General features: G+C 42.7%; 4 protein-coding genes across 4 annotated transcripts; 1 reads left to right on the top strand and 3 right to left on the bottom strand.

The window, feature by feature from the left end:
- Window positions 1–1,317: 1,317 nt before the first annotated feature.
- Window positions 1,318–12,185, top strand: LOC121626967 (zinc finger protein 665-like). The gene is made up of 4 exons (XM_041965724.1): window positions 1,318–1,583; window positions 1,724–2,867; window positions 7,483–7,661; window positions 7,810–12,185. The coding sequence occupies exons 1-4, from the start codon at window positions 1,412–1,414 to the stop codon at window positions 8,922–8,924; spliced, it is 2,610 nt and encodes an 869-aa protein (XP_041821658.1). The 5' UTR covers window positions 1,318–1,411; the 3' UTR covers window positions 8,925–12,185.
- LOC121626211 (zinc finger protein 501-like) lies at window positions 4,890–6,736 on the bottom strand. The gene is made up of 2 exons (XM_041964550.1): window positions 6,479–6,736; window positions 4,890–6,328 (listed from the first exon to the last, which is right to left on the bottom strand). Exons 1-2 carry the CDS (start codon window positions 6,648–6,650, stop codon window positions 5,202–5,204), a joined length of 1,299 nt encoding a protein of 432 aa, XP_041820484.1. The 5' UTR covers window positions 6,651–6,736; the 3' UTR covers window positions 4,890–5,201.
- Window positions 12,186–12,594: 409 nt separating the features above from the next.
- LOC121626966 (GTPase IMAP family member 7-like) lies at window positions 12,595–18,694 on the bottom strand. The gene is made up of 3 exons (XM_041965723.1): window positions 18,636–18,694; window positions 14,012–14,996; window positions 12,595–12,604 (listed from the first exon to the last, which is right to left on the bottom strand). The coding sequence occupies exons 1-3, from the start codon at window positions 18,640–18,642 to the stop codon at window positions 12,595–12,597; spliced, it is 1,002 nt and encodes a 333-aa protein (XP_041821657.1). The 5' UTR covers window positions 18,643–18,694.
- A 3,197-nt stretch (window positions 18,695–21,891) lies between these two features.
- Window positions 21,892–24,384, bottom strand: LOC121626213 (GTPase IMAP family member 7-like). The gene is made up of 2 exons (XM_041964552.1): window positions 24,014–24,384; window positions 21,892–23,481 (listed from the first exon to the last, which is right to left on the bottom strand). The coding sequence occupies exons 1-2, from the start codon at window positions 24,018–24,020 to the stop codon at window positions 22,415–22,417; spliced, it is 1,074 nt and encodes a 357-aa protein (XP_041820486.1). The 5' UTR covers window positions 24,021–24,384; the 3' UTR covers window positions 21,892–22,414.
- Window positions 24,385–24,420: the final 36 nt, after the last annotated feature.

Raw genomic sequence — 24,420 nt, 5'->3', positions numbered from 1 at the left:
TCATCCTGACATTTGCAACCGTGGATCAAAAACCTGTCATTGGATATGTGTCAGGGCTCCCCCTGTGTCTGCTTCGGACTCCTTCTGATCCCGTTTCATTCCTTCCACATTCTCTCACTCACCTGCCTCAGCTCCTGTCATTGCAGCTCTCATCAGCGGCTCTCCATCTGCAATCAGCGCCATTGGGGTTCCCGACGGCTGCGCGTCATCTCACTGATTATCACCACCTCCATATAACCGGGCTCAACACTCCACTCCCTGCGAGATCGTAAACTCAGTTTTCCTACTCTTAGTGATTGAGCTGTTTGCACGTTTTTGTGCCAAGTTTTTCTGAACGTTGTTTTTTTTCTCTGTCTGCAGTCCTTCGACCGCTCTGTCGAGATCCTGTATTCGCCTTTATTCTGCCTACCCCACCAGCGGAGAATCCCACTGCCTCTGTGCTCGGCAGCCCCCCGACTCCGCCGCCTTCCCTCTGTTCGGCCACTCGCTGATCCCACCCCCGTCTGTCTGTGCGCTCCGGCGCATCCAGCCTTGGACCTTGGACAGCTCCGTTTCCCCCGCTGCTCCACCAGCAGCCGCCGGATTCTCCGGTGGGCTTAACGCTCATTCCCCCCCAGCATTCCACCTGCGATACGGAGAATTAAGTTTCCCAATAAACTTACTTAAACTCTGATCTGCCTGTGCCTGTTCTGTGTGTTCTCCTGTGGATTCACGACCGGCAACACCTGACAATATGGATGACTACTGAGTTAAATTGGACATAAGTTTACTAACCTCCTTTAAAGATGATTATAACTGACAAAAACTGTTACAACAGCCTAAACGTATATATGTATCATCTGGAGAGAAATGCAGTTGGTTTTAGAATATGAAGATAAAAATTAGCTGTGCAATTATGCATCCTGCCATGATTCAAATGGTATAGAAGTCCTTATTAAGTGACATATACAATTAGCTGGGGTTGTGCTTAACACAAAGGTATGCAAAAACATCAAGGCCTTAATGTGGGTCTTAGAGGGGTCAAATGTAAGCGGTATTGTACGACGATTTCTACTATTTTTTTCCATTAATCGTATCTTGTGCAACAAATTGTGCAAACTTCTATATTATTAAATATAAAAATAAATAACTACAAGGAAAAACAGCGCAACCATTTCATCTGAGAAGCTGATGCCCATCCCTGTTACTGATACGAAACAGAGTTTTTTAATAAAAATATCATCAGTTGAAAGCGGAACGAAAAGCTCCCGCGCTGCCACTGTCGGAACTTAGCAGCGTGACACCAGCGGAGGTAAAAAAAACAAAAAACAAAAACGGCGCAAGTGTTAGCGGCGTAAGCTGCATGAATGAACTGAAGACCTGGCGAAGTTGTTGTAGCGTAGATAATTGTTGAATTTGTGATGGAACAACAATGTCTTCAGTTGAGTATTTGAGGGAGTTTGTCAACGAGCGACTAACTGCTGCTGCTGATGAAATATTCGGAGTTTTTAGAAAAACTATCGTCGAGTACGAGGAAGAGATCGATCGGCAGCGCAAACTGCTCGATATGTTTTGGAAACCTGAAATAAAGTTACACCGGATAAGTGTGTAAAACTTAGTTATTTTCATAACACACACACAATACTGAATATTTTCCCAGTTGGTTAAATTTCTGCTAGCTTGCTTGCATGTATTCTTCACTAGCACAGCAGCTTCCTATCGGTTTTGTTGTGTGTCCCTCCAGAGCTCCCACAGCAACATGTGTGCACGGAGGAGGAGGTTCTCTGTGACCAGCAGCCCTGTATTGAGGAGAGGACCTCCAGTCTGGACCAAGAGGACCCAGAGCCTCCACAGATTAAAGAGGAACAGGAGGAGCTCTGCACCAGTCAGGAGGGACTGCTGCTTGTACTGAAGCAGGAGACTGATACCTTCACGTTGACTCCTACTTATGATGAAGATGACCACAGTCAAGCAGAAACAAACAGTGACCACCAGCTCCTCTGTCACAACTCTCATGTGGCCGAGAGGCGAGATCAGAAAGGAGGCAGGCATGGAGACTCAGGACCAACAAGAAATGCTCAGCCAAAACCAAAGGCAAGACATCACAACAGAGAGAGACACAGGAATGATGCATACAACTCTGACTTGTCAGAGATTAACTGTGGTGCTAACACAGTTAAAAAGCCTGTCAAATGTGACATATGTGGAAAGGCTTTTAAGTGTCAATCCAAATTAAATATACACATGAGAAACCACACAGGTGAGAAGCCTTATTCTTGCGACACCTGTGGAAAAAGATTCAGTCAGACGTCAGTATTGAACGCTCATTTAAGAATCCACACAGGTGAGAAGCCGTATTCTTGCAACACATGTGGGAAAGAGTTCAGACTTAATGGCGTCTTGAAGGTCCACATGAGAGTGCACACAGGTGAGAAGCCGTACCTTTGCACCACCTGTAGGAAGAGATTCTGTCAGATGCACGACTTGAAACGACACATGTTAGTCCACACTGGTGAGAAGCCGTATACTTGCAAAACATGCGGCAAAGTTTTCAGTCGAAGTACTAACTTGAAAGTCCACATGAGAGTGCACACAGGTGAGAAGCCGTATTCTTGCAAAACATGCGGCAAAGTTTTCAGTCGAAGTCGTAACTTAAAAGTCCACATGAGAGTGCACACAGGTGAGAAGCCATACCTCTGCAAGACCTGCGGAGAGAGCTTTGCTGACTGGTCCACATTGAAAAAGCATACGTTAATTCACACAGGCGAGAAGTCGTACGTTTGCAAAACCTGCCAGAAGAGATTCTGTCGGATGTCACACTTGAAGAGACACATGCTCGTCCACGCTGGTAAGAGACCACTTGCCAGACGTGTAGGAAAGATTTCAGAGTGAGCCGTGAGTTGACCCAACCCACGCTGGTGAGAGGCCACAACATGGCACCAAAAATTCAAAACAAAGGAGCAAAAAAAACAAAATGACATCAGTGTGAGATTCATCAAACTTTATTTTAGTGCCTTATTGAAACTAGTCTGTGCAAGTTTTTTCACAGAAGTGTGATGTATTTTTTCAGATGACAGTTTGTTTGAACGACAGAAGACTAGATTTGAATTTATCCTCCACATTTAGCCAAAATAATCGCTTATGCATCTTAGACTTTAGACTTCTCAAATCTGGCAGCTCTGTCCTGCACAGTCTGAAGGTTTTCTAAGATGTTGCTCAGCAAAATTTGACCGGATGACCAGGCAGAACTGAAGATGTGACAGAACAAGAGACCAAGCAGCATCATTCACAACAGAAAGTGGAACATATACATATAAACACAGTCCATTTACCATTTACCGTTCTTAGTCAAGTTAGTCGTAGACAAGTTGAGTGCAATGATGTTTGCGAGAGAATTCCTACTTCCAAATATGATTTGTTAAGTTTTTGGTCATTTTCAGTTCTAATTTGTTCATTTTGACCCATTTAGTGATGGTTTACAACTTGACTTGTACATTCTCTGTATTCTCTGTGTCTTTACTCTGCAATAAAATCCAAGAGCACAGCCAAAACTAGTTTCCTGTCATCCATGTGTCTTTGCCAGGGATTGGCCATGTGTTTGGATGCAGTGCTTGTACAGTGCCCTGATCTGTTCGCATGCTGTGTCGATGTAAGTCATCTGTTTTACTAAAACTCCAGTTATGAAGGCGATTAATAGAAGGGCTCAGGAAGACTTCGTCCAGCTGTTGCCGGTAAACACAGTTCATTTGCAGATGATTGCATTCTGTTTTTGCTTACGTTTTACACAGCATCTTAAATATTGTGGCAATGTGGTTTGTAAAATAATTTAGTTAAGTGTCAATCCAAATTAAATATACACACGAGAAGCCACACAGGTGAGGAGCCGTACCTTTGCAGTAGATTCTGTTGGATGGCCCACCTTCACGCCTTCATCCTCCACCCGATTATTGCTAACTTGCACACAAATGCTAAACAGTGTATCATAATGCAGCATATTTTACTATCAGTCTTCTCAGATACCCACATCTTCTGCGGTCATTGATATCATGTAGTACATACTTTGCATCAGACTGGGTCATGGTTACTTTTTCAAACTTTCCAATCACACATGGTGCCTATATTGGAGGCCAGCGTAACACAAAGCACAGATTCCTCTATGGTGCAAACATCTCTCCTTATTTACTTCCAACTACGTTATTTTCATCCAACCAATCTTATATCACCTGACCGTTGTAATCTGATCGCTCACTCCCCGAAAAGTAGAAGAAACTTTTGAAAAAGGTTTTATTTCCTTTAATTTTCAGAATTTATTTGATTATTTAAATAAGAATTTGCACAAATATGGGCAGGTCGGCATGACAATACTGAAAAAGAAAACAGTAATAAAATGAACTGAGGTATGTATAGTAGAAATGTATTAATGGTGCACCACTGGATCCAGAATCAACATCCAACTTAAAACTTCTCCATCAGTCAGTCTCTGGACAATCAATGTTGTACTTAATTGCAGTGCTTGAGTACATGTAACATTCATTAGCATTACATAAAAACAAAGTTAGCAAAATATTGCTTAGAGTTACTCGCACTTGAGTTGTTGTTGCTTGTAATCTTTGTAATCTGAATAACTGGCTTTTAAAAAGCACATTTTCATCGTTCACAAAATTCTCCGACAGCACCAGGAATCATCTACATCATGTGTCTGTATGTCACCTATAAGACCGAACATGTGAAAAATTCTATCACGCTGATGCAATTACAAAATACATCAATATGTTAAATTAATAAACACTGCTGCAGACAAAAAAAAAAACACTGCAAAGGGTTTCACTTCAACATCATAGATCACAATCCACTCATATAACTGAGTTAGTTAAAAAAAAAAAAAAACTCTAAGAATGAATTTAACAGGTCAAACATTTGTAGGAACTACTCACTCAAAGTACTACAAATTTTTCAGTTGTTTCCGAGAAATACTGTTGCCAAAAGAAATATGACAGAAAAACGAGACTAATTCAACAAAACTTGACAGCGCTGTTGAAAATGCACCACTCCATCACACAGGATTTTGTGCCCTTGTCTCAAAGGGAAGTTGGACAGATTCAGTTGCAGAGAATCAGGCTCCTCACTTCTGTCAGTTCTTCTGTGTTTTGACCCTGAACCTCTTGAAATGAATCGCCTCCCACATGTTACTTGCCTGTATGCGATCTCACATGCCCACGTGTTTAGCAAGCGTACGGTCCCTCACCAGCGTGGACCAGCACGTGTCTTTTCAAGTGTGACATCCGGCAGAATCTCTTCCGACAGGTGATGCAAACGTACGGCTTCTCACCTGTGTGAGTTCTGGTGTGGTTTTTCAAGTGACTGCTGGATCTGAAGTCTCTCCCGCATGTTTTGCAAGTAAAGCGCTTCTCGCCTGTGTGCAGTTTCATGTGGACTGTCAAGTTACCGTTCAGTCTGAAATCTTTGCCACACGTTTTGCAAGTATACGGTCTCTCACCAGTGTGGACTGACATGTGCCTATTTAAGTCTTGAATCCGATAGAATCTCTTCCTACAGGTGTTGCAAAGGTACGGCTTCTCACCTGTGTGGATTATCATGTGCTTTTTCAATGCTGAAGAGTCACTCAATCTTTTCCCGCATGTCTTGCAAAGGTACGGTTTCTCACCTGTGTGCATTCTCATGTGGACCTTCAAGAGGCCATTAAGTCTGAACTCTTTCCCACATGTGTTGCAAGAATACGGCTTCTCACCTGTGTGGATTCTTAAATGAGCGTTCAATACTGACGTCTGACTGAATCTTCTTCCACAGGTGTCGCAAGAATAAGGCTTCTCACCTGTGTGGCTTCTCAGGTGTATGTTTAATTTGGATTGACACTTAAAAGCCTTTCCACATATGTCACATTTGACAGGCTTTTTAACTGTGTTAGCACCACGGTTAATCTCTGACAAGTCAGAGTTGTATGCATCATTCCTGTGTCTCTCTCTGTTGTGATGTCCTGCCTTTGGTTTTGGCTGAGCATTTCTTGTTGGTCCTGAGTCTCCATGCCTGCCTCCTTTCTGATCTCGCCTCTCGGCCACATGAGAGTTGTGACAGAGGAGCTGGTGGTCACTGTTTGTTTCTGCTTGACTGTGGTCATCTTCATCATAAGTAGGAGTCAACGTGAAGGTATCAGTCTCCTGCTTCAGTACAAGCAGCAGTCCCTCCTGACTGGTGCAGAGCTCCTCCTGTTCCTCTTTAATCTGTGGAGGCTCTGGGTCCTCTTGGTCCAGACTGGAGGTCCTCTCCTCAATACAGGGCTGCTGGTCACAGAGAACCTCCTCCTCCGTGCACACATGTTGCTGTGGGAGCTCTGGAGGGACACACAACAAAACCGATAGGATGCTGCTGTGCTAGTGAACAATACACGCAGACATGCGAGCAAGCTAGCATAAATTTAACCAACTGGGATAATATTCAGTATTGTGTGTGTGTGTTATGAAAATAACTAAGTTTTACACACTTATCCGGTGTAACTTTATTTCAGGTTTCCAAAACATATCGAGCAGTTTGCTCTGTCGATCGATCTCTTCCTCGTACTCGACGATAGTTTTTCTAAAAACTCCAAATATTTCATCAGCAGCAGCAGTTAGTCGCTCGTTGACAAACTCCCTCAAATACTCAACTGAAGACATTGTTGTTTAATCACAAATTAATAATTAGCTGCGCTACAACAACTACAACAGGTCTTCAGTTCATTTAGCAAAGGGTCGCAGCTGACGCTGGACGCACTTTTGGTGTTTACTTCCGCTGGTGTTACACTGTGAAGTTCCGACAGTGAAAATGCAGGCGCTGGATAATAGTTACTTCACAATTTAAGATTAGACGCAAATTTACGAATTTTTGAAATAAGATGTGTTGTTCAACCATCCAACGGGTTGTAAAACTGGTAAAACTGAGCTTCACTTAACTACGTAATAGGTATTATGGCACCAGTCATTAAAATCAAATATTATGTAAATATCTGGCGTTGACAGGGTCCAAGGCATAATCTTAATCATCATTTTAACGTGTCTTACTTAAATATATGGTGCCAATAACACTTCCGTACTATTACTTCACTAACATTTTGAATGCATCGTGAATTACACTTTAGTATTTCAGCCAAAAATAATCAGAATACTTCCTCCACTACCATTTGATTTTTTTATGCTCAATCATCAGCTGTGAAATAACGAGCAAGATTGCTGTTAGTCCAAAGTAGTAGTTAATAAAATAGTACCAAATGTCCCCGTCTAGCGAGGTTGATCATCCATCCTTCTCTCTTATGAAACAAAAGTTTTGAATAAAATATCATCAGTTGAAAGCGGAACGAAAAGCTCATCCACGGTCGGAACTTAACAGCGTGACATCAGCGGAAGTAAAAACGCTGCAAGTGTTAACACAGTTAGCTGTATTCCTATGTTGAATTCACTGCAAGACCTATTGTAGTCGTTTTAGCGCAGCTAATTGTTGAATTTGTGATTAAACAACAATGTCTTCAGTTGAGTATTTGAGGGAGTTTGTCAACGAGCGACTAACTGCTGCTGCTGATGAAATATTCGGAGTTTTTAGAAAAACTGTCGTCGAGTACGAGGAAGAGATCGATCGGCAGCGCAAACTGCTCGATATGTTTTGGAAACCTGAAATAAAGTTACACAGGATAGGTGTGTAAAACTGAATTATTTCCACAACACATACACAATACTGAATATTATCCCAGTTGGTTAAATTTCTGCTAGCTTGCTCGCTTGCTTGCATGTATTCGTCACTAGCACAGCAGCATCCTATCGGTTTTGTTGTGTGTCCCTCCAGAGCTCCCACAGCAACATGTGTGCACGGAGGAGGAGGTTCTCTGTGACCAGCAGCCCTGTATTGAGGAGAGGACCTCCAGTCTGGACCAAGAGGACCCAGAGCCTCCACAGATTAAAGAGGAACAGGAGGAGCTCTGCACCAGTCAGGAGGGACTGCTGCTTGTACTGAAGCAGGAGACTGATACCTTCACGTTGACTCCTACTTATGATGAAAATGACCACAGTCAAGCAGAAACAAACAGTGACCACCAGCTCCTCTGTCACAACTCTCATGTGGCCGAGAGGCGAGATCAGAAAGGAGACAGGCATGGAGACTCAGGACCAACTAGAAATGCTCAGCCAAAACCAAAGGCAAGACATCACAACAGAGAGAGACACAGGAATGATGCATACAACTCTGACTTGTCAGAGATTAACCGTGGTGCTAACACAGTTAAAAAGCCTGTCAAATGTGACATATGTGGAAAGGCTTTTAAGTGCCAATCCAAATTAAATATACACATGAGAAGCCACACAGGTGAGAAGCCTTATTCTTGCGACACCTGTGGAAAAAGATTCAGTCAAGCATCAGTATTGAATGCTCATTTAAGAATCCACACAGGTGAGAAGCCGTATTCTTGCAACACATGTGGGAAAGAGTTCAGACTTAGCAGTATCTTGAAAGTCCACATGAGAATGCACACAGGTGAGAAGCCGTACCTTTGCAAGACCTGCCGGAAGAGGTTCTGTCGGATGCCAGACTTGAAGAGGCATATGTCGATCCACACTGGTGAGAGACCATATTCTTGCAAAACATGCGGGAGAGATTTCAGACTCAACAGCAACTTGAAAGTCCACATGAGAATGCACACAGGTGAGAAGCCGTACGTCTGCAAGGTCTGTAGGAAGAGATTCTGTCGGATGCCAGACTTGAAAAGACACATATCGATCCACACTGGTGAGAGAGCTTACACTTGCAAAATATGTGGGAAAGATTTCAGAGTGAGCAGTGAGTTGACAGTCCACGTGAGAAGAGCCCACACTGGTGAGAGGCCGTACCTTTGCAAGATCTGCGGGAAAAGATACTTTAATGCGTCTCATTTGTCGAGGCATATGAGATCGCACACAGGCAAGTAGCCTTTTGTTTTCAAACGGCTCGCTTCTGTCGGCTCACGATCAAAACACAGAAGAACTGACAAGTGAGGAGCCGCTTAGTTGCAACACTCTTGGGAAAACTTTGACTCAAGTCACATGCTTGAAAAAACACCTGAGGATCAATATACTGTACAGAGGAGAAACCATGGAGCTGAAGCTCCTGTGGAGACGTGTTCACCTGCTCACTCAAATGCACTTTTGCAATAGTTACGTCTCTGTAACTGAATGTGTCCCAACTTCCCTTTGAGACGAGGGCGCAATATGTGTGGCGAAGTTGTGCATTTTTAACTACGCTGTCAAGTTTCGACGGATTAACCTCCCTCATATTTCGATTGGCAACGGCATTTCTTGAAAACAACCATGTCCAAAATCTTTAAAAGAAAATGTTCGTTGCACAGTGAGTGAATAGTTCCAACAAATGTTTGACCTGTCATATGAATATTCTTTCTTACTATTTTTATACTTTACCTCAGTTATATGAGTGGATTGTGAACTCTGTCGTGAATCCTCTCTCCCGGTGTTCGGTCACTTATGTTGTCATCCTGTCTAGTAGTTAGTTTTATGTATTTTCTAATTAGATAAACGTGATAGTATTTTTAATGTTTTGGGATTTTAGAGGTGACACACAAACCAAATTGTAGGTGATGTATTATGTGGTGTTGTCAAAGAGTTATGTGACTAGTGACAACATATTTCTTTAATTGCCATCTGTTTAGACTGGGAAGGTTGATGGATTCCATGAATTACAAACAATTACACGAGTAACTCTAAGCAATATTTAGTGAACTCTATTTTTAATGCTCATGCTACATGTATTCAGGTACTGTCCTTAAGTACAACATCGATTGTCTATGTCGGGTCGGCAACCCGCGGCTCTTTCATCCCTCTGATGCGGCTCCTGAAAATAATTAGTGAGCATTTATTTAAAATGTATTTTATTTTAGTTTGTTCGTTTTTAAAACAAATCGCGCGCGGCTCTCAGATGACAGTTTATGATCCTGCGTAAAGATGCAGGTGACGGCGCACACTGTGTGCTGATGTGCAGACACTGTGCGCCGAGGTTCAGGAGCAGAAATCGCTTGCACGCAGAAATGTCATTTCGTTTTCTCTGCAGTCGTTCAGTGATCTCATAAACGCGACACATTATCGTTTGTTTGTACATAGTATAAAGGCAAAAAAGCGTTATATGCAGCGTTATTTTATTTTACATGTCAGAAGGGTTTTGTGGCTCCCAGTGTTTTCTTTACTGTGGGAAACGGGTCCAAATGGCTCTTTGAGTGGTAAAGGTTGCCGACCCCTGGTCTATGTAATGACTGTGGTGAAGTTAGTTTTAAGGTGGATGTTCACGGGGGATCCAGTGGTGTCCTCTCACTCAAGAGGAGAAGAAGTGTGTCCGGTGGGGATGACAGCAGTGACACAAACTGACAAGATATTTTAGGACGGGGAGAAGGAGGACAGTACTTTGATGTGTTTGACCTTTAAAGGAGAATTGGCGGAGAAACTGTGCTGATTGTACAGATCTTCTGTGCTGTCGGGTTGAAGATGTGTTTGAAGCATCCATGATTTACACTTTGTAGCCTCTTGGCAGCAACGTCCATCTTTAAAACATTGTAGTCCACTACAAGCTCATTGGTTTTGCAGATATTGAGCTTCAGGGGGTTGTCGTTGCACCATGTGATGTACTTTTCTGTAAAATTAGTCTCTAAGTGAAGACAGCATGTTTCTCACTGGAGCATACATGTAAATACAGTGATAACTTCCATTTCACCCAGAAATACACCTCATACCTTTTTTTAAAATCCCTTCAGAGTCGTCACTGCATATATGAGTCTGGACAGACATGTATGTGAATGCAACTTGACTGGTCGATGGAGGCAACAATCAAAAGTAAACCGCACTCATGCTTCATGTGCAAGAAATGAATGTATTTGGTGCACATAGCCTTGTCGTCACACTCAATTTGGCCTTGGACAAAACCTCCACAACGAAAAAACATGAAATAAATGTCAAGACACTACTGAACAGCCAGCGGACAACTTAGAGAGCTTACGATCACTTTTAGAATGAGTTGACCTCTGACCTCATGTTCTCGTGTAGTCTCCCAGGCGCTCAACGGATGGAGGGGATGACCCGGCACCCGTCCAGCCCAAGAGCCAGCTCTTACTGTCTGCTGGCCAGCCTACACCACTCTTCACACTAACTGAATTAAACAGAGCAAAGCAACAATCAGTCACAAAAACGTGTAGCATACGTATATGAGGCCACTGTAGCGTGCATCTCTCTAGCATGTAGCTTTACATAGTGAAGGGATACAGGTTTTGATTGGTCCTCCGTCTCTATCGGAAACTGTGTCAGATTGGTGCATATTAGCACACAGTTTCTCATGGTACTGTGCAGAAAGGCAGACCTTCCCACCTGCTGCCCATAGGTCGCCAGAAAGGACTGTCACTCATCTGTGTTACATAATGAAAGTTCAAAGTTTAAGGCTGTAAAACTTCACATCTTTGTCATTTTTATAAAAATCTGTTTTATTCTAGCATATTTATTCTGGTTGTGATAAAGTGCACATACCTGTCTTAAAATATCTAGAAATCAGTACAGGTTTTGGTGACATCAGGAAGCCCTCCGATCACAGATCCTGATTTTAATATGCAAGCCCCATACATAAATGGAACTGTTGAAATATATTCTGAATGAAACTGACTCAAACTTCTGTTAGTTCTTGTTGTCACCAGGACTCTTGATGAAGACATCTGATGCAGGCTCTGGCAGTTTGGCCCTGCTCTGTGTTTGATGGTGTTATGACAGTGTGACCACAAATGCATGTAATGGTGCCAAATAGTTTAAAAGTGGTGCACGGAGTTTTAGCTGTTCATTTTCCATTGATAGGACTGTGGAAATGGGAAGTACAGACATTATTGTTCTCCAGTAGTTTCTATGTTAGCTAAATAATGTGTGCTGTGGCATTAGCTGCCGCCCGCCACTGATTTCCTACTATTTTTCTCACATTTTGCTCTACATTTTCCTCAAATAATGACACTACACTGGTCTTTTGTGTTCACATATAACTCTGTTGTTTATGTTTGGACATCTTTAACGCTGTTTGATGCCGTTATTGGTCAAGTTTGCCCTCATGTCTGCGTGAGGCTATTGACATCCTTTGAGTTTCTTATACATCAGGATTAATTTGCTTTTGTTATTTGTTATCGAGCTTATAAACTTTATTAAATGCATTTTTTTCCACACCTTTGTCCTGCTGGGTTTTTGCTGACAACTGATTCCCACAAACCTATACATGTTTAGCTCATGTGCACCACCTATTGGTTGGCTGAATTTATACCTCCAGCAAAACAGAGGCTCAGCAGTTGCAGTGTGGCCTTATTTCTTATTGACTACATGATAAAGGGAGCATCAAAGGCATGTTGCACTTGTCTTTATGTAGTGTAACCACAGCCCAAATATAAATCTATCACATGCTTGAAAAATGATAATGTTTATTGGTTATAACTCAAGCATTTTTTCCCAGAAACCTTATCAACAAAAGACAACACTGCCAGAAGAAATTATTGTTGATCTAGATTGATCAGGAATTTGCACAGGCAGTTTTATTTTGAAAATTGACCAGGTTCTCTAAATCCTTCCTGTGTCTGGCTCAGTCTACTCTGCAGATTGATGCACAGTCCGTCAAAATATACAACACAATGCGATGCAAACAACAGAGCCGATAAGCTTCATACAGTGTATCCTCCGTCATGCAGGGTCTTGTAGACAATGTGTGTGTTATTTAGGAAGGTCAACAAGGTTGACATCGCTACCTGCAGACATCTGAGGGCTTCCCAACAGTACTCTGACACCTTTAAGGTCAACAATCATGTCAAAGCATGAATTAGACGTTCCTTCGTATCCGTCACTTTCTACCACAGCTCTTTGCAGTGATCTTTGAGAAATATTTTGGCTTCCTCTGATATGATGTTGTTTTAATCGTCCCAAAGCACCTGTGGTGGAAATCTGTACAATAAAGAACAGTGACAAGGATCTGTCTTTCTGTAAGTTTATTAAAAGCATTTGTAAATGTGCTCAAAGCAAACAGAGATCAGCAGCTGTCTTTTATACTCAGATGTCAGCCTCCCTCCATCTGGTGCTTTCAACACATAGCAACAGAATGTAGAACAAAGATTCAAATACATTTTCCATTACACACCATTAATAGATTGATTATGCTACCAGGTGTAAAACATTTGCTCAAATAACATTTTTTCAGGTTTACATTTTTGATTATTCATGTTTCAGAAGCTGACTTAAATGATGCTGCACATACATGAAGCGATGTTTTCTGGTTAGCTTTTACAGAAAAAGGTTGATTATTTATTTGATTTAAACAATTTTTAAGACGTTATGGATTAAATTTAAACCTGCTACATATGAATATACACAATCAGCTCAATGGTAAAATATTGTATAGAGCAAAATCGCTGTTTCAGCAGAAGGAAGACATGACTTTTCCCAGCCTTTGCTGCCTCCGATGGTGTGTTTGCTCCATTGATAACTAACCAGTGATATTTTCTGGTTAGCTTTTACAACAGGAAGCTGTGTGCTGTGTTTTAATGGAGGATAGAAATGAAGATTGTAAGAATAAGATTTCCATGCAATGTGCAGGAAGATAGAACTTTTTACAGACTTGACAGACTTACAGACAGAGATTTTCTCTTCCTTCTTCAAGAGGCTCGGCTCATTACAGGTTTTCATTTTAGTTTTTGCCCCAACTATTAAAAACCTCATTTGCTTCACGTAAGACACTCAGGGCTCCATTCTTCACAGCCTCTGCTGCCCTCTTTGCTCCCTCCAATGGTGTGTCTGCTCCCTCAGCTGCATAATATCCTGCAACGCCTCCTATCACCCCTCCCACTGCAGCAGATGCCCCTATAGCTGTGGTTACTGATAATCCAGCAGCTCCTGCTGCCGTTCCTCCTGCTGCTGCTCCTCCTGCTGCCGTTCCTCCTGCTGCCGCTCCTCCTGCTGCTGCTCCTCCTGCTGCTGCTCCTCCTGCTGCCGTTCCTCCTGCTGCTGCTCCTCCTGCTGCTGCTCCTGCTGCTCCTCCTGCAGCTGCTCCTCCTGCAGCTGCTCCTCCTGCAGCTGCTCCTGCTGCTGCGGCTCCTCCTGCTTCTGCTCCAAATGCTGCTGCAGCAGTTGCAGCAGTTCTGGCCAAACCTTGAAAGTCTCTAATAGACCTTAAAGCTATGACAACCAGGCCAACCATCACTACTACACCAAAAAAAGCTCCCAACAAAGCACCTGCTCCAAAACCTGCTAATCTGACTGACAGCTTTGTGACTGTGTTTTGTTGAGCCTCCTTTTTGATCTCTTCCTCTGACATGTTTCCTGATGACCGTCGAATGCGCTCCTCCTCTTGTTTTCTCATTTCCTCCACTGCTTGGAGCATCTCATTGGTGTAGCAGCCTCCTCTGTTTTCCACCACCATCTCTTCTATTGACTGAAGTATCTTCTCCACCTGGACCTGGTTGCTCCTGTATTCATCCTCAGAGTTTCTATTCCAGTATTTGTTATCAACGACGTGGCACCGGCTGCCACACTTCTTCACCAGGTCACTCATACTCTTATTCTGGTCGACAAAATCCTTGATTGTCTGTCCTTCAGGGAGCTGGTCGCCATGAGTGAATACAAATGTTGCATATTTGAAGGCTTCTTCAGAAAAGTATTGGTTTATTTTGTTGATGACAGCCTGCTCCTGTTCAGTGAATTTCTCCACTTTAAGCACAATGAGAAAAGCATGAGGCCCAGGAGCGCACTCTGTGATGCACCTCACTATCTCAGGCTTCAGCTCCTCCTCAGATCTGTCTGTGTCAAAGAAACCAGGGGTGTCGATCAACTTGATGCTTCTTCCATTGACAGATTTGGTTGCTGCTTGACATTCACTTGTCCCAGAGTTGGGAGAATGGTTTGTGGAGAATAACGTCTCGCCCAGTAAGGTGTTAGCTAGGTTGCTTTTCCCAGCTCCAGTTTTTCCCAGGATGACAATTCTCATTGTGTTTGACTCTGAAAGACAATAATGTCCATTAATTACACTGTACATTTGGCTTTTTGGAGTTTTCATATATATAAAACACGCATATAATCAGAATTGGAATAAAAAATCTCATTAACCAAAAATCGCAATGACCACACTGAAAGCAGTTAGTCCTTAAAAAAGCCGCAGTAGCATAATAAGGGAATGAAGAACTGCATCAGCACATAAAAAGAGGCCCACGAGCATGTTAATGAAGAACATCTTATGTATCAGACCTCTTCCAACAGAACCAGTCACTGTTTAACAGCATAAGTAACACAGCCACGGTTTGAATACATTTTATTTGGCAGGATGTTGGAAAGCATCCACCCTCAAAGAAGACTCACAAACACTGAATGCATGCATGTGTGTGTGTGGTAATGTATTACTCCTGCTGTGTTGACATACTTCTGTTTACAGCCACACTGGGGGTACTCGCCTTCCTTATAGGACAAAAATCCCCATAATGCAAATCTTTACATTTTAGGGTGAACACTTGGGTTAAGCTTAATTTAAGGTATGAAAATATGGCTGCATGTGTGTGTGTGTGTGTTTAAGATAAGAGAAAACAAAAAGTGAATCACTACATTGTACATTAGCCAGTATAGATTTGATTACAAGAGCTGAATCATTTCAAATGTGATCATTCTAAGGATAACAGCAGTAACCTTTACTCACCGTCCATGCTGTTAGAGGAGAAATGTGTGAAGAGTAAAAATCAGCCGGATCTAGCAGACCACCACCCTGTTGTGTCTTTTCCAGTGCGCTCTGACTCACTGTTCATTCTAGTTTCACTTTAACTTTTACTGCCAATGGCTGGGGGGAGGGGCGTTCTTTACCTCTCTTGATATGTTGTTGTTACATGAGATGTTCTTGAAGCATTGCACAGCTTTGCTCTCATGCTGAAATGCGAAGACATAGAAAAGGGACGACTGAGCTTGTAGTACAGCTGTGCAATGCTTCAAGAACATCTCATGTAACAACAACTGAACTCAGTGTCAGGGCCTTCCACGGCCACTTCTAATGTGACCTCGGTCAATAGTCCAGTAGATGAAGCCATCAATACTCGTTACATCTATGTACCTAAAGAACGTAAATGTCCAAAGTTCACTGGTAAAATGTCAGTTGATCTGTTAACAGTTGAACAGTGGGTGGAGGAAGTACGCAGATGTTTGGGGGTTCGACAAATGCCCTTAGCTGAACAATTGTTGTTTGTCACCGATCACTTAGATGCAGCTGCTAAGTCTGAGGTCAATTTTCATCCAAGCATTAACAGAGACACCCCAGAAAAGATTTTTGCTATCTTGCTAGAAAATTACAGCTGCTCACAGTCCTATGTTGCTGCACAGTTACAGTTCTTTCAGCGTACTCAGCATGATGGAGAGTCTTTACGTGAGTACTCCCACGCTCTTAAGTCCCTAATGGACATTGCAATTCGTAAAACTCCAAGTGGTATTCCCAACTCTGATGTGCTATTGCGTGATCAATTCATCGAGCATGTACGTGATGACATGTTGCGTAGAGAGTTAAAACAACGTGTAACTGAAACAACAGATATGTCTTTTGTTGATCTGCGGGCTATCGCTATTAGGTGGACAGATGCGGTTAGACAGGGTGGTCGAAGTAAGCCTCGGGCCTACTCTTGTGATTCATACTCCCAGGTAGCTGATAGCGTTGAGGCTAACACAAACGCAGTCACTGCAAGGTCCAATGACGAGATTTCAGAGATAAAAGAGTGCCTTCGAAAACAACAAGCCCAACTAGATGCGATTATGAAACATGTCACTAATCAGCCACCACAGCCAAGCCGAAGTAATGCATCGTTTAACTCAGCTAAGCATTTTCGCTTCCAACCAGACGGCAAACCAATTTGCCATCGCTGCAACAGGGCAGGTCACATTGCCAGGTTTTGTAGGGTACACTTAACCACTTCCAGGACTCCTGTAGGGACTATCTCTGAAGCGGGGGTGCACAGCCAGGTGATGGGAGGGGGCCTCGATTATCAGCCGTCGGAAAACTAGGCCCCTCTGGTGCAGAGAGCCAGGCGCCAGAAAAGGGTTCAGCAGGCTCATCAGAAGACCAAATGGAGGATGCTTCCCGACTTGTTGGAAAGTGCCCGGTTGCAGAAATCAGCATGGGGGGCGTGATAGTACCTTGTCTTTTGGATACTGGGTCAATGGTCACCACAATCCGCGAAAGTTTCTTTGAGAAACATTTCAAGTCCCAGGGTGCCGGGTTACTAAAAAAATGCAACTGGCTGTGTCTTAAAGCTGCTAATGGACTAAAAATTCCCTACAAAGGGTATATGGAGCTCGATGTGACTGTTTTGGGTATAACCCTCACCAGAATGGGTGTGTTGGTTGTGGAGGACCCTCCAGTTGAGCCCATGCACCAACAGCAGCTGCCAGTCCCTGGTCTTGTAGGGATGAACATCATTGGTCGTTGTTATCACTCACTTTTTGAACAGTTTGGCGCTGACCTTTTCGACTTACCTGTTCTCCAAGCAGCTGGCAAGGAGTGGAGGAAGACCCTTTTCTTGTGTCAACGCATTGAGGCCTTGAATACTCAGGGGTACTTGGGTAAAGCCAAGATTCATGGCCGAGCTGTCCGTGTTCCCGCCGGTTCCTTGAAGTGGATTCACACCACCTGTCCCTCTGCTGCCAACACTACACTTCCTTCAGTGCTTCTTGAGCCTCTGTCCACAGGAAACCCTCTCCCACCTGGTGTTCTGGTGTCTTCAGCCCTCCTTTCGGTCCACCAGGGCAGTGTGGAAATCCCGGTTGTAAATGTGGGCACTGAGGATGCCTGGCTACAACCTCACACGCAGCTGGGAGAATTGCATGTGGTCGACCCCTTGCAAACAGGAGACCCAGTTTTTACTGAGGAAATGGAAGATCATAACACTGTAGCAGTCGTCCGCACAGTGACCACAGAGAGCCCCCTGTCTGTTGACTTTTCGAACTTGTCATGGCCTAATCTCTCTCCTGAGCAACATCAGAAGGGAATGGAACTTTTGCAAAAGCATACTGCAGTTTTCAGTCAGGGAGAAGGTGACCTAGGGTGTACCACACTGAAAGCAGTTAGTCCTTAAAAAAGCCGCAGTAGCATAATAAGGGAATGAAGAACTGCATCAGCACATAAAAAGAGGCCCACGAGCATGTTAATGAAGAACATCTTATGTATCAGACCTCTTCCAACAGAACCAGTCACTGTTTAACAGCATAAGTAACACAGCCACGGTTTGAATACATTTTATTTGGCAGGATGTTGGAAAGCATCCACCCTCAAAGAAGACTCACAAACACTGAATGCATGCATGTGTGTGTGTGGTAATGTATTACTCCTGCTGTGTTGACATACTTCTGTTTACAGCCACACTGGGGGTACTCGCCTTCCTTATAGGACAAAAATCCCCATAATGCAAATCTTTACATTTTAGGGTGAACACTTGGGTTAAGCTTAATTTAAGGTATGAAAATATGGCTGCATGTGTGTGTGTGTGTGTTTAAGATAAGAGAAAACAAAAGTGAATCACTACATTGTACATTAGCCAGTATAGATTTGATTACAAGAGCTGAATCATTTCAAATGTGATCATTCTAAGGATAACAGCAGTAACCTTTACTCACCGTCCATGCTGTTAGAGGAGAAATGTGTGAAGAGTAAAAATCAGCCGGATCTAGCAGACCACCACCCTGTTGTGTCTTTTCCAGTGCGCTCTGACTCACTGTTCATTCTAGTTTCACTTTCACTTTTACTGCCAATGGCTGGGGGGAGGGGCGTTCTTTACCTCTCTTGATATGTTGTTGTTACATGAGATGTTCTTGAAGCATTGCACAGCTTTGCTCTCATGCTGAAATGCGAAGACATAGAAAAGGGACGACTGAGCTTGTAAGAATGTACAATTCTCCGTTATTCGAGGAAAAGTGTGGACAGCTGCACACTGGGACAACTAAACATGAGGAAACTACAGTACAGTACAGTCATGTTAAAGTCCACTGAAGCAAATATTACATAAGAGACACGATAGAGAGTAGCCCGTTGGATAGCTGGCTAATGGATTTACTGGCCTACAAATTTATGTCCTTTTTATTGGCCACAGTTTGATGATGGGTGCTCAATTCTCATGTCCTGTACTGACAGATGGAAGCTTTTTGGCCGTGCTAGCTGTAAATGACCTAAATGGTGACATTTGTTCAGTTTCTTATTGTTTTCTTGTGATCTTTGTTGATTTGTCTTATTTGGTTAAGTTCTAAAATTGGTGCTTTTATTTTGAAGGCGGAATGCGGTAGGAAGTACAAAAGACGTATATGACGGTAAACATGTACAAGTGCTTCTTCCAAATGAGGGAAAACGTCACGCTTATGTTTACTTAGCACCTGGTTGAAAAGGGCACAAGGTTTGTCTGTGTTTGTGTCATATGTGTGCAGCTTTGAGTCACATTATAATGCCTAGTCTGAGAAGTTGTTTAGAGTTTATATTGAGTAGGCTCGTATGTGTATGTGGCATGAACGAGGAGACGGCAGGAGAATTTGTATTACTGTTGTCGACAACGCCACCTAGGGTAGGCCTAGGACACTGCACAAGGCAGACACAGGTTCGTTTACCACCTTCAAGTACGGGGCAGAGACAGTACTTTTAAACATTAAAATACAGATTTTATTTATTACAATTCTTTTAAAATTAGGCTTCAATAAATGACCAATATAACATGAATATGATAAATGATGCAAACAACAACAACAAAAAAGAAATCTCAAACCAAAAATACACACAACATGCAAAGAATATAAACACAAAATTCACATTAACAAACCACCAGTTATTTACAGTTAAAATTTACAATATATACATAAATCCTGACTGTTTCTAACACCAAGGGACCTAAAGTTCTTTTTGTGCAGTACCAGTCAAATAAAGAGAAACAGTTTTACCAGAAATCCGGAACCCACGACTGAACTGGGAGGAGGGACATCCAGAATGGACCAACCCCACACTCGCCAGTGCAATCCAGAACACCGCAATCCAGAACACCGCAGGTGGGAGGAGTTGTGCCAGCCGTAGCCGGCGCTTTCAGGAGATGCAGCTTAACCCTGCAAGCAGAAGAAGCACCGGTCTCCAGACCCCCACGGAGGCGTACTCTCAGCCTCCGAATAAACGTGTGTGTTACCACGCACAAGAAACCACCACACTACACAAAGAAGAGAGAGCATTAGACTGGCTGGGCACAGCCCAATGGGTCAAAGAGAGAGACATGCCACTTACCCGAACATCAAATGCCACAAGACCACGCAAACGGCGGCCTTTACGCACAGCGGAGACACTGTAAGAAGGGAGCGCATACATAAGTGCCAAATACGCGCCGCACAAAACCATGAAAGGAGGCAACGCGTACACACTCACCCACAGAGCAGCGCGAGGTTCCCAACCGCAGCTGTAATTTGTTACAGCTGACCAGGTGACCACACACGCCACCAGTGCACTAAAACAAAGTGGCGTTAAGTGCCAAGTAATCGCAAGGATGGTGCGTAAAAGCAAAACAAAACTCACCCACGGAGAGCGGAGTGCTATTTACGCGGAGTAAATCCAACGCAGCTGGACACACCAAACGCCGCCACAGGCACAACTCCCACGAAAAAGCAGCAAGGATCCACGCACAGGAGAGGCAAAAGAGGATCTGAGCCACTCCAGACCTGGGTTTAAATCCCCTCGGTCCTGCCCCGCAATCAGCGTGAGAGCCAGGTGCGCACACAGGTGCACTCCAAGAAACGGGTGGGGGAGGGCGCACGCTCTCCACACTGCCACATGTAGGCTAGCTAAATTGCTATATTAGCCATGTTACATTGAGATTTGTTGTCATTGCTATTCTTTGGTTGAATCTGGTGATATATGCTTGCTTACATCATAGTACTCTATTGGAGATTGTCAGTAATTGTGAAGAACAGGTAAAAAGGGGTCATTTCATGATTTTACTTAAATAGCACGTTTAATTCATTTTTCAGATTTCAGCTTTAAAGTAAAATGCATTTGAATTGTGGTTAAATATTATTAGAAGATTGTAAGGCTCAAAGGGACAGAAGTAAGACATTTATATTTTGAAATCAGAATGGTAAAGTATTTTTCTGTTGTGTTTATTTACTTCCTAGCTCTTACGGTGTGTTCAGAACAAGTATTGGAGCAACAGTTATAAATAAAGTTGTTGTGAACCATCAGTTGGAGAGTAAGACCATCATTCAACCGGGGATGCTACACTAGCAGCAACACTATGAGGATGGCAAAGTTGGTCATGCTGCACAGAGGATGAATCCCGCTGACTTTGGTGATCCCATCGCTTTTACATCCAGCATCACTGTGATGTTTGTATTTTGCGTTTTTTGTGAAATAACTTGACAAATATCGGATGGGTCGTCATGAAACTTGGTCACGATATCAATGGTGAAGAATGAAAAATAGTGACTTTGGTGATCCCCTGGCTTCATGTCCGGCACCACTGGCAGGTCAAAATTTTCACTTGTCCTGTGAAATATTTCAACATCTGCTTGATGAATTGGCAAAAAAGAAATAAAGAAAAAGGAAAAAGAATCCATCTAGACTGAAATATCCGAACAAACATTCTATGGATTTCCATGAAATATTATAAAGTCATTCATGGCTCCCAGACTTTTGTCTCTTTGGTGATTCCGTCTTTTCACATGGTGCCATCATCACAGAAAATGTTCAATTTGTCCAATACTTTAGTGCATGACAACACTCGTGGACCTTCTACCACAGCTCTTTGCAGTGGTCTTTGAGAAATATTTTGGCTTCCTCTGATATGATGTTGTTTTAATCGTCCCAAAGCACCTGTGGTGGAAATCTGTACAATAAAGAACAGTGACAAGGATCTGTCTTTCTGTAAGTTTATTAAAAGCATTTGTAAATGTGCTCAAAGCAAACAGAGATCAGCAGCTGTCTTTTATACTCAGATGTCAGCCTCCCTCCATCTGGTGCTTTCAACACATAACAACAGAATGTAGAACAAAGATTCAAACACATTTTCCATTACACACCATTAATAGATTGATTATGCTACCAGGTGTAAAACATTTGCTCAAATAACATTTTTTCAGGTTTACATTTTTGATTATTCATGTTTCAGAAGCTGACTTAAATGATGCTGCACATACATGAAGCGATGTTTTCTGGTTAGCTTTTACAGAAAAAGGTTGATTATTTATTTGATTTAAACAATTTTTAAGACGTTATGGACTAAATTTAAACCTGTTACATATGAATATACACAATCAGCTCAATGGTAAAATATTATATAGAGAAAAATCGTTGTTTTCAGCAACAGGAAGACGTGACTTTTCCCAGATACTTTCTCTCTACCTCCTCCAAGAGTCATAGCTCATTATAGGTTTTAACTTTACTTTTTGTCCAAAAGATTCAAACAACCAGCCGCTTTTTTGGCCAATTGGGCTTGATGCATAACAGCCTCTGCTGCCCTCTCTGCTGCCTCTAATGGTGTGTTTGCTCCATCAGCTGCATCATATCCTGTAATGCCTCCCATCACCCCTCCCACTGCAGCAGATGCCCCTAAAACTGCGCCAATCGGGGTAACTGCTGCCCCTCCTGCTATTCCTGCTACACCTAAAATTTGTAATGAATTCAAAGCTGCTAAAACTACTCCAGCTGCTGCTGCTACACCAAAAAAAGCTCCGAACAAAGCACCTGTTCCAACACCTGCCAGTTTGATCAATAGCTTCTGAATGGTGCTTCTCTTAGCCTGCTCTGCGACCTCTGTTCCTGACATGTTTCCTGATGACTGTCGAATGCGCTCCTCCTCTTGTTTAACAATCTCCTCCACTTTTCTTAACATGTCATTGGTGTAGCAGCCTCCTCTGTTTACCACCACCATCTCTTCTATTGACTTAAGTATCTTCTCCACCTGGACCTGGTTGCTCCTGTATTCATCCTCTGAGTTCTGGTTCCAGTATTTGTTATCAACGACGTGGCACCGGCTGCCACACTTCTTCACCAGGTCATGCACACTCTTATTCTGCTGGACCAGATCCTGGATTGTCTGTCCTTCAGGGAGCTGGTCACCACGTGTAAAGACAACTGTTGCATATTTGAAGGCTTCTTCAGAAAAGTATTGGTTTATTTTGTCGATGACAGCCTGCTCCTGCTCGGTGAATTTTGCCACTTCAAGCACAATGAGAAAAGCATGAGGCCCAGGAGCGCACTCTGTGATGCACCTCACTATCTCAGGCTTCAGCTCCTCCTCAGACCTGTCCGGGTCAAAGAAACCAGGGGTGTCGATCAAAGTGATGCTTCTTCCACTGACAGATTTGGTTTTTGCTTGGCATTTACTTGTTTCAGCGTTGAAACTATGGCCGATCTTGAAGAGTTGCTCTCCAAGTATGGTGTTAGCCAGGCTGCTTTTCCCAGCTCCAGTTTTTCCCAAGAGCACAATTCTCCATGTCTTTGACTCTGAAAGACAGTAATGCCCATTAATTACACTGTACATTTGTCTTTTGGTTGTTTTTATACATAAGAAGATGCACATGAGCTTAATAGCACTAAATTAGCTGCATGAGGATAACAAGGCTGTGAAAAATGATACTGGCTAATACATAAAAAGAACGAACATCATGTCTCTTCTAACAGTAACAATTACTGGTCAATATATAAACTAATCTATTGTGGTAACGAACACTGAGGAACAGCTTTTAAAAGGGATGATCAGGGTTTGGGTTTTTTGGGCACTGATCCGTATCTGAGTCCTTTATTATTTGAAATTTGATACAGAGTCATCCCAATTTACACTGATAAGAAAAAAAAAAAAGAAAAGAAAGAGCAAGAACAAGAACAAGAACAAGGATAAGGTCTATTGAAGTCATCTAAGTGTAACACATACTGTATGCACTAAAACTAAAAATGGCTATTAATTCAATTTCTGCATCTTGCAACTTAACATCCAGCGTTCAGTCCTAAGACTAATAACTGTAAGAAATGTACTTACCGTCCATGTTGTTAAAAGTGAAGTAATGGTTTCTGCGGAGGGACAATTAGTCAGATAGGCAAGACTGCCAGTGTGAATGTGAACATGTTTCCTGGATGTTTGCTGAGTTTGAAGACCACTTTCACTTCCGACTTACTCAAAATAGTCTCGCTTTGACAACATACGGGAAGACCTACAGGTTGGACAGGTTGGACTAACCCTAAACCACACCTTAAAAGAATCTTAACAGAAAATGCAGATTGATGTCACAGTTTCAAAAAATATTGCATCAGTTTTGAATGAATATCATCAGTAATCAAACGTGACAGTGGTGTGAACAGACTCAGAGAGGTGAAAAGGAGAAGGGAAACGTCTCCTGTGCAAATGAACAGAGCAGCCTCCACCCTAGGTTGCTTATAGGAGATTGT

Source organism: Chelmon rostratus, chromosome 23 (assembly GCF_017976325.1).
Source record: "Chelmon rostratus isolate fCheRos1 chromosome 23, fCheRos1.pri, whole genome shotgun sequence".
Lineage (NCBI taxonomy): Eukaryota > Metazoa > Chordata > Actinopteri > Chaetodontiformes > Chaetodontidae > Chelmon > Chelmon rostratus.
Note: the sequence above shows the minus strand (reverse complement) of the source record. Positions and strands in the feature narration are given on the sequence as shown.

Excerpts from the sequence above, each read along its gene's own strand:
- LOC121626967 (XM_041965724.1), top strand. The coding sequence starts at position 1,412 with ATGTCTTCAGTTGAGTATTTGAGGGAGTTTGTCAACGAGCGACTAACT. Across the intron at positions 2,868-7,482 it reads CGTGTAGGAAAGATTTCAGA|AACAACAATGTCTTCAGTTG; the intron begins GTGAGCCGTGAG and ends AATTTGTGATTA. Across the intron at positions 7,662-7,809 it reads AATAAAGTTACACAGGATAG|AGCTCCCACAGCAACATGTG; the intron begins GTGTGTAAAACT and ends GTGTCCCTCCAG.
- LOC121626211 (XM_041964550.1), bottom strand. The coding sequence starts at position 6,650 with ATGTCTTCAGTTGAGTATTTGAGGGAGTTTGTCAACGAGCGACTAACT. Across the intron at positions 6,329-6,478 it reads AATAAAGTTACACCGGATAA|AGCTCCCACAGCAACATGTG; the intron begins GTGTGTAAAACT and ends GTGTCCCTCCAG.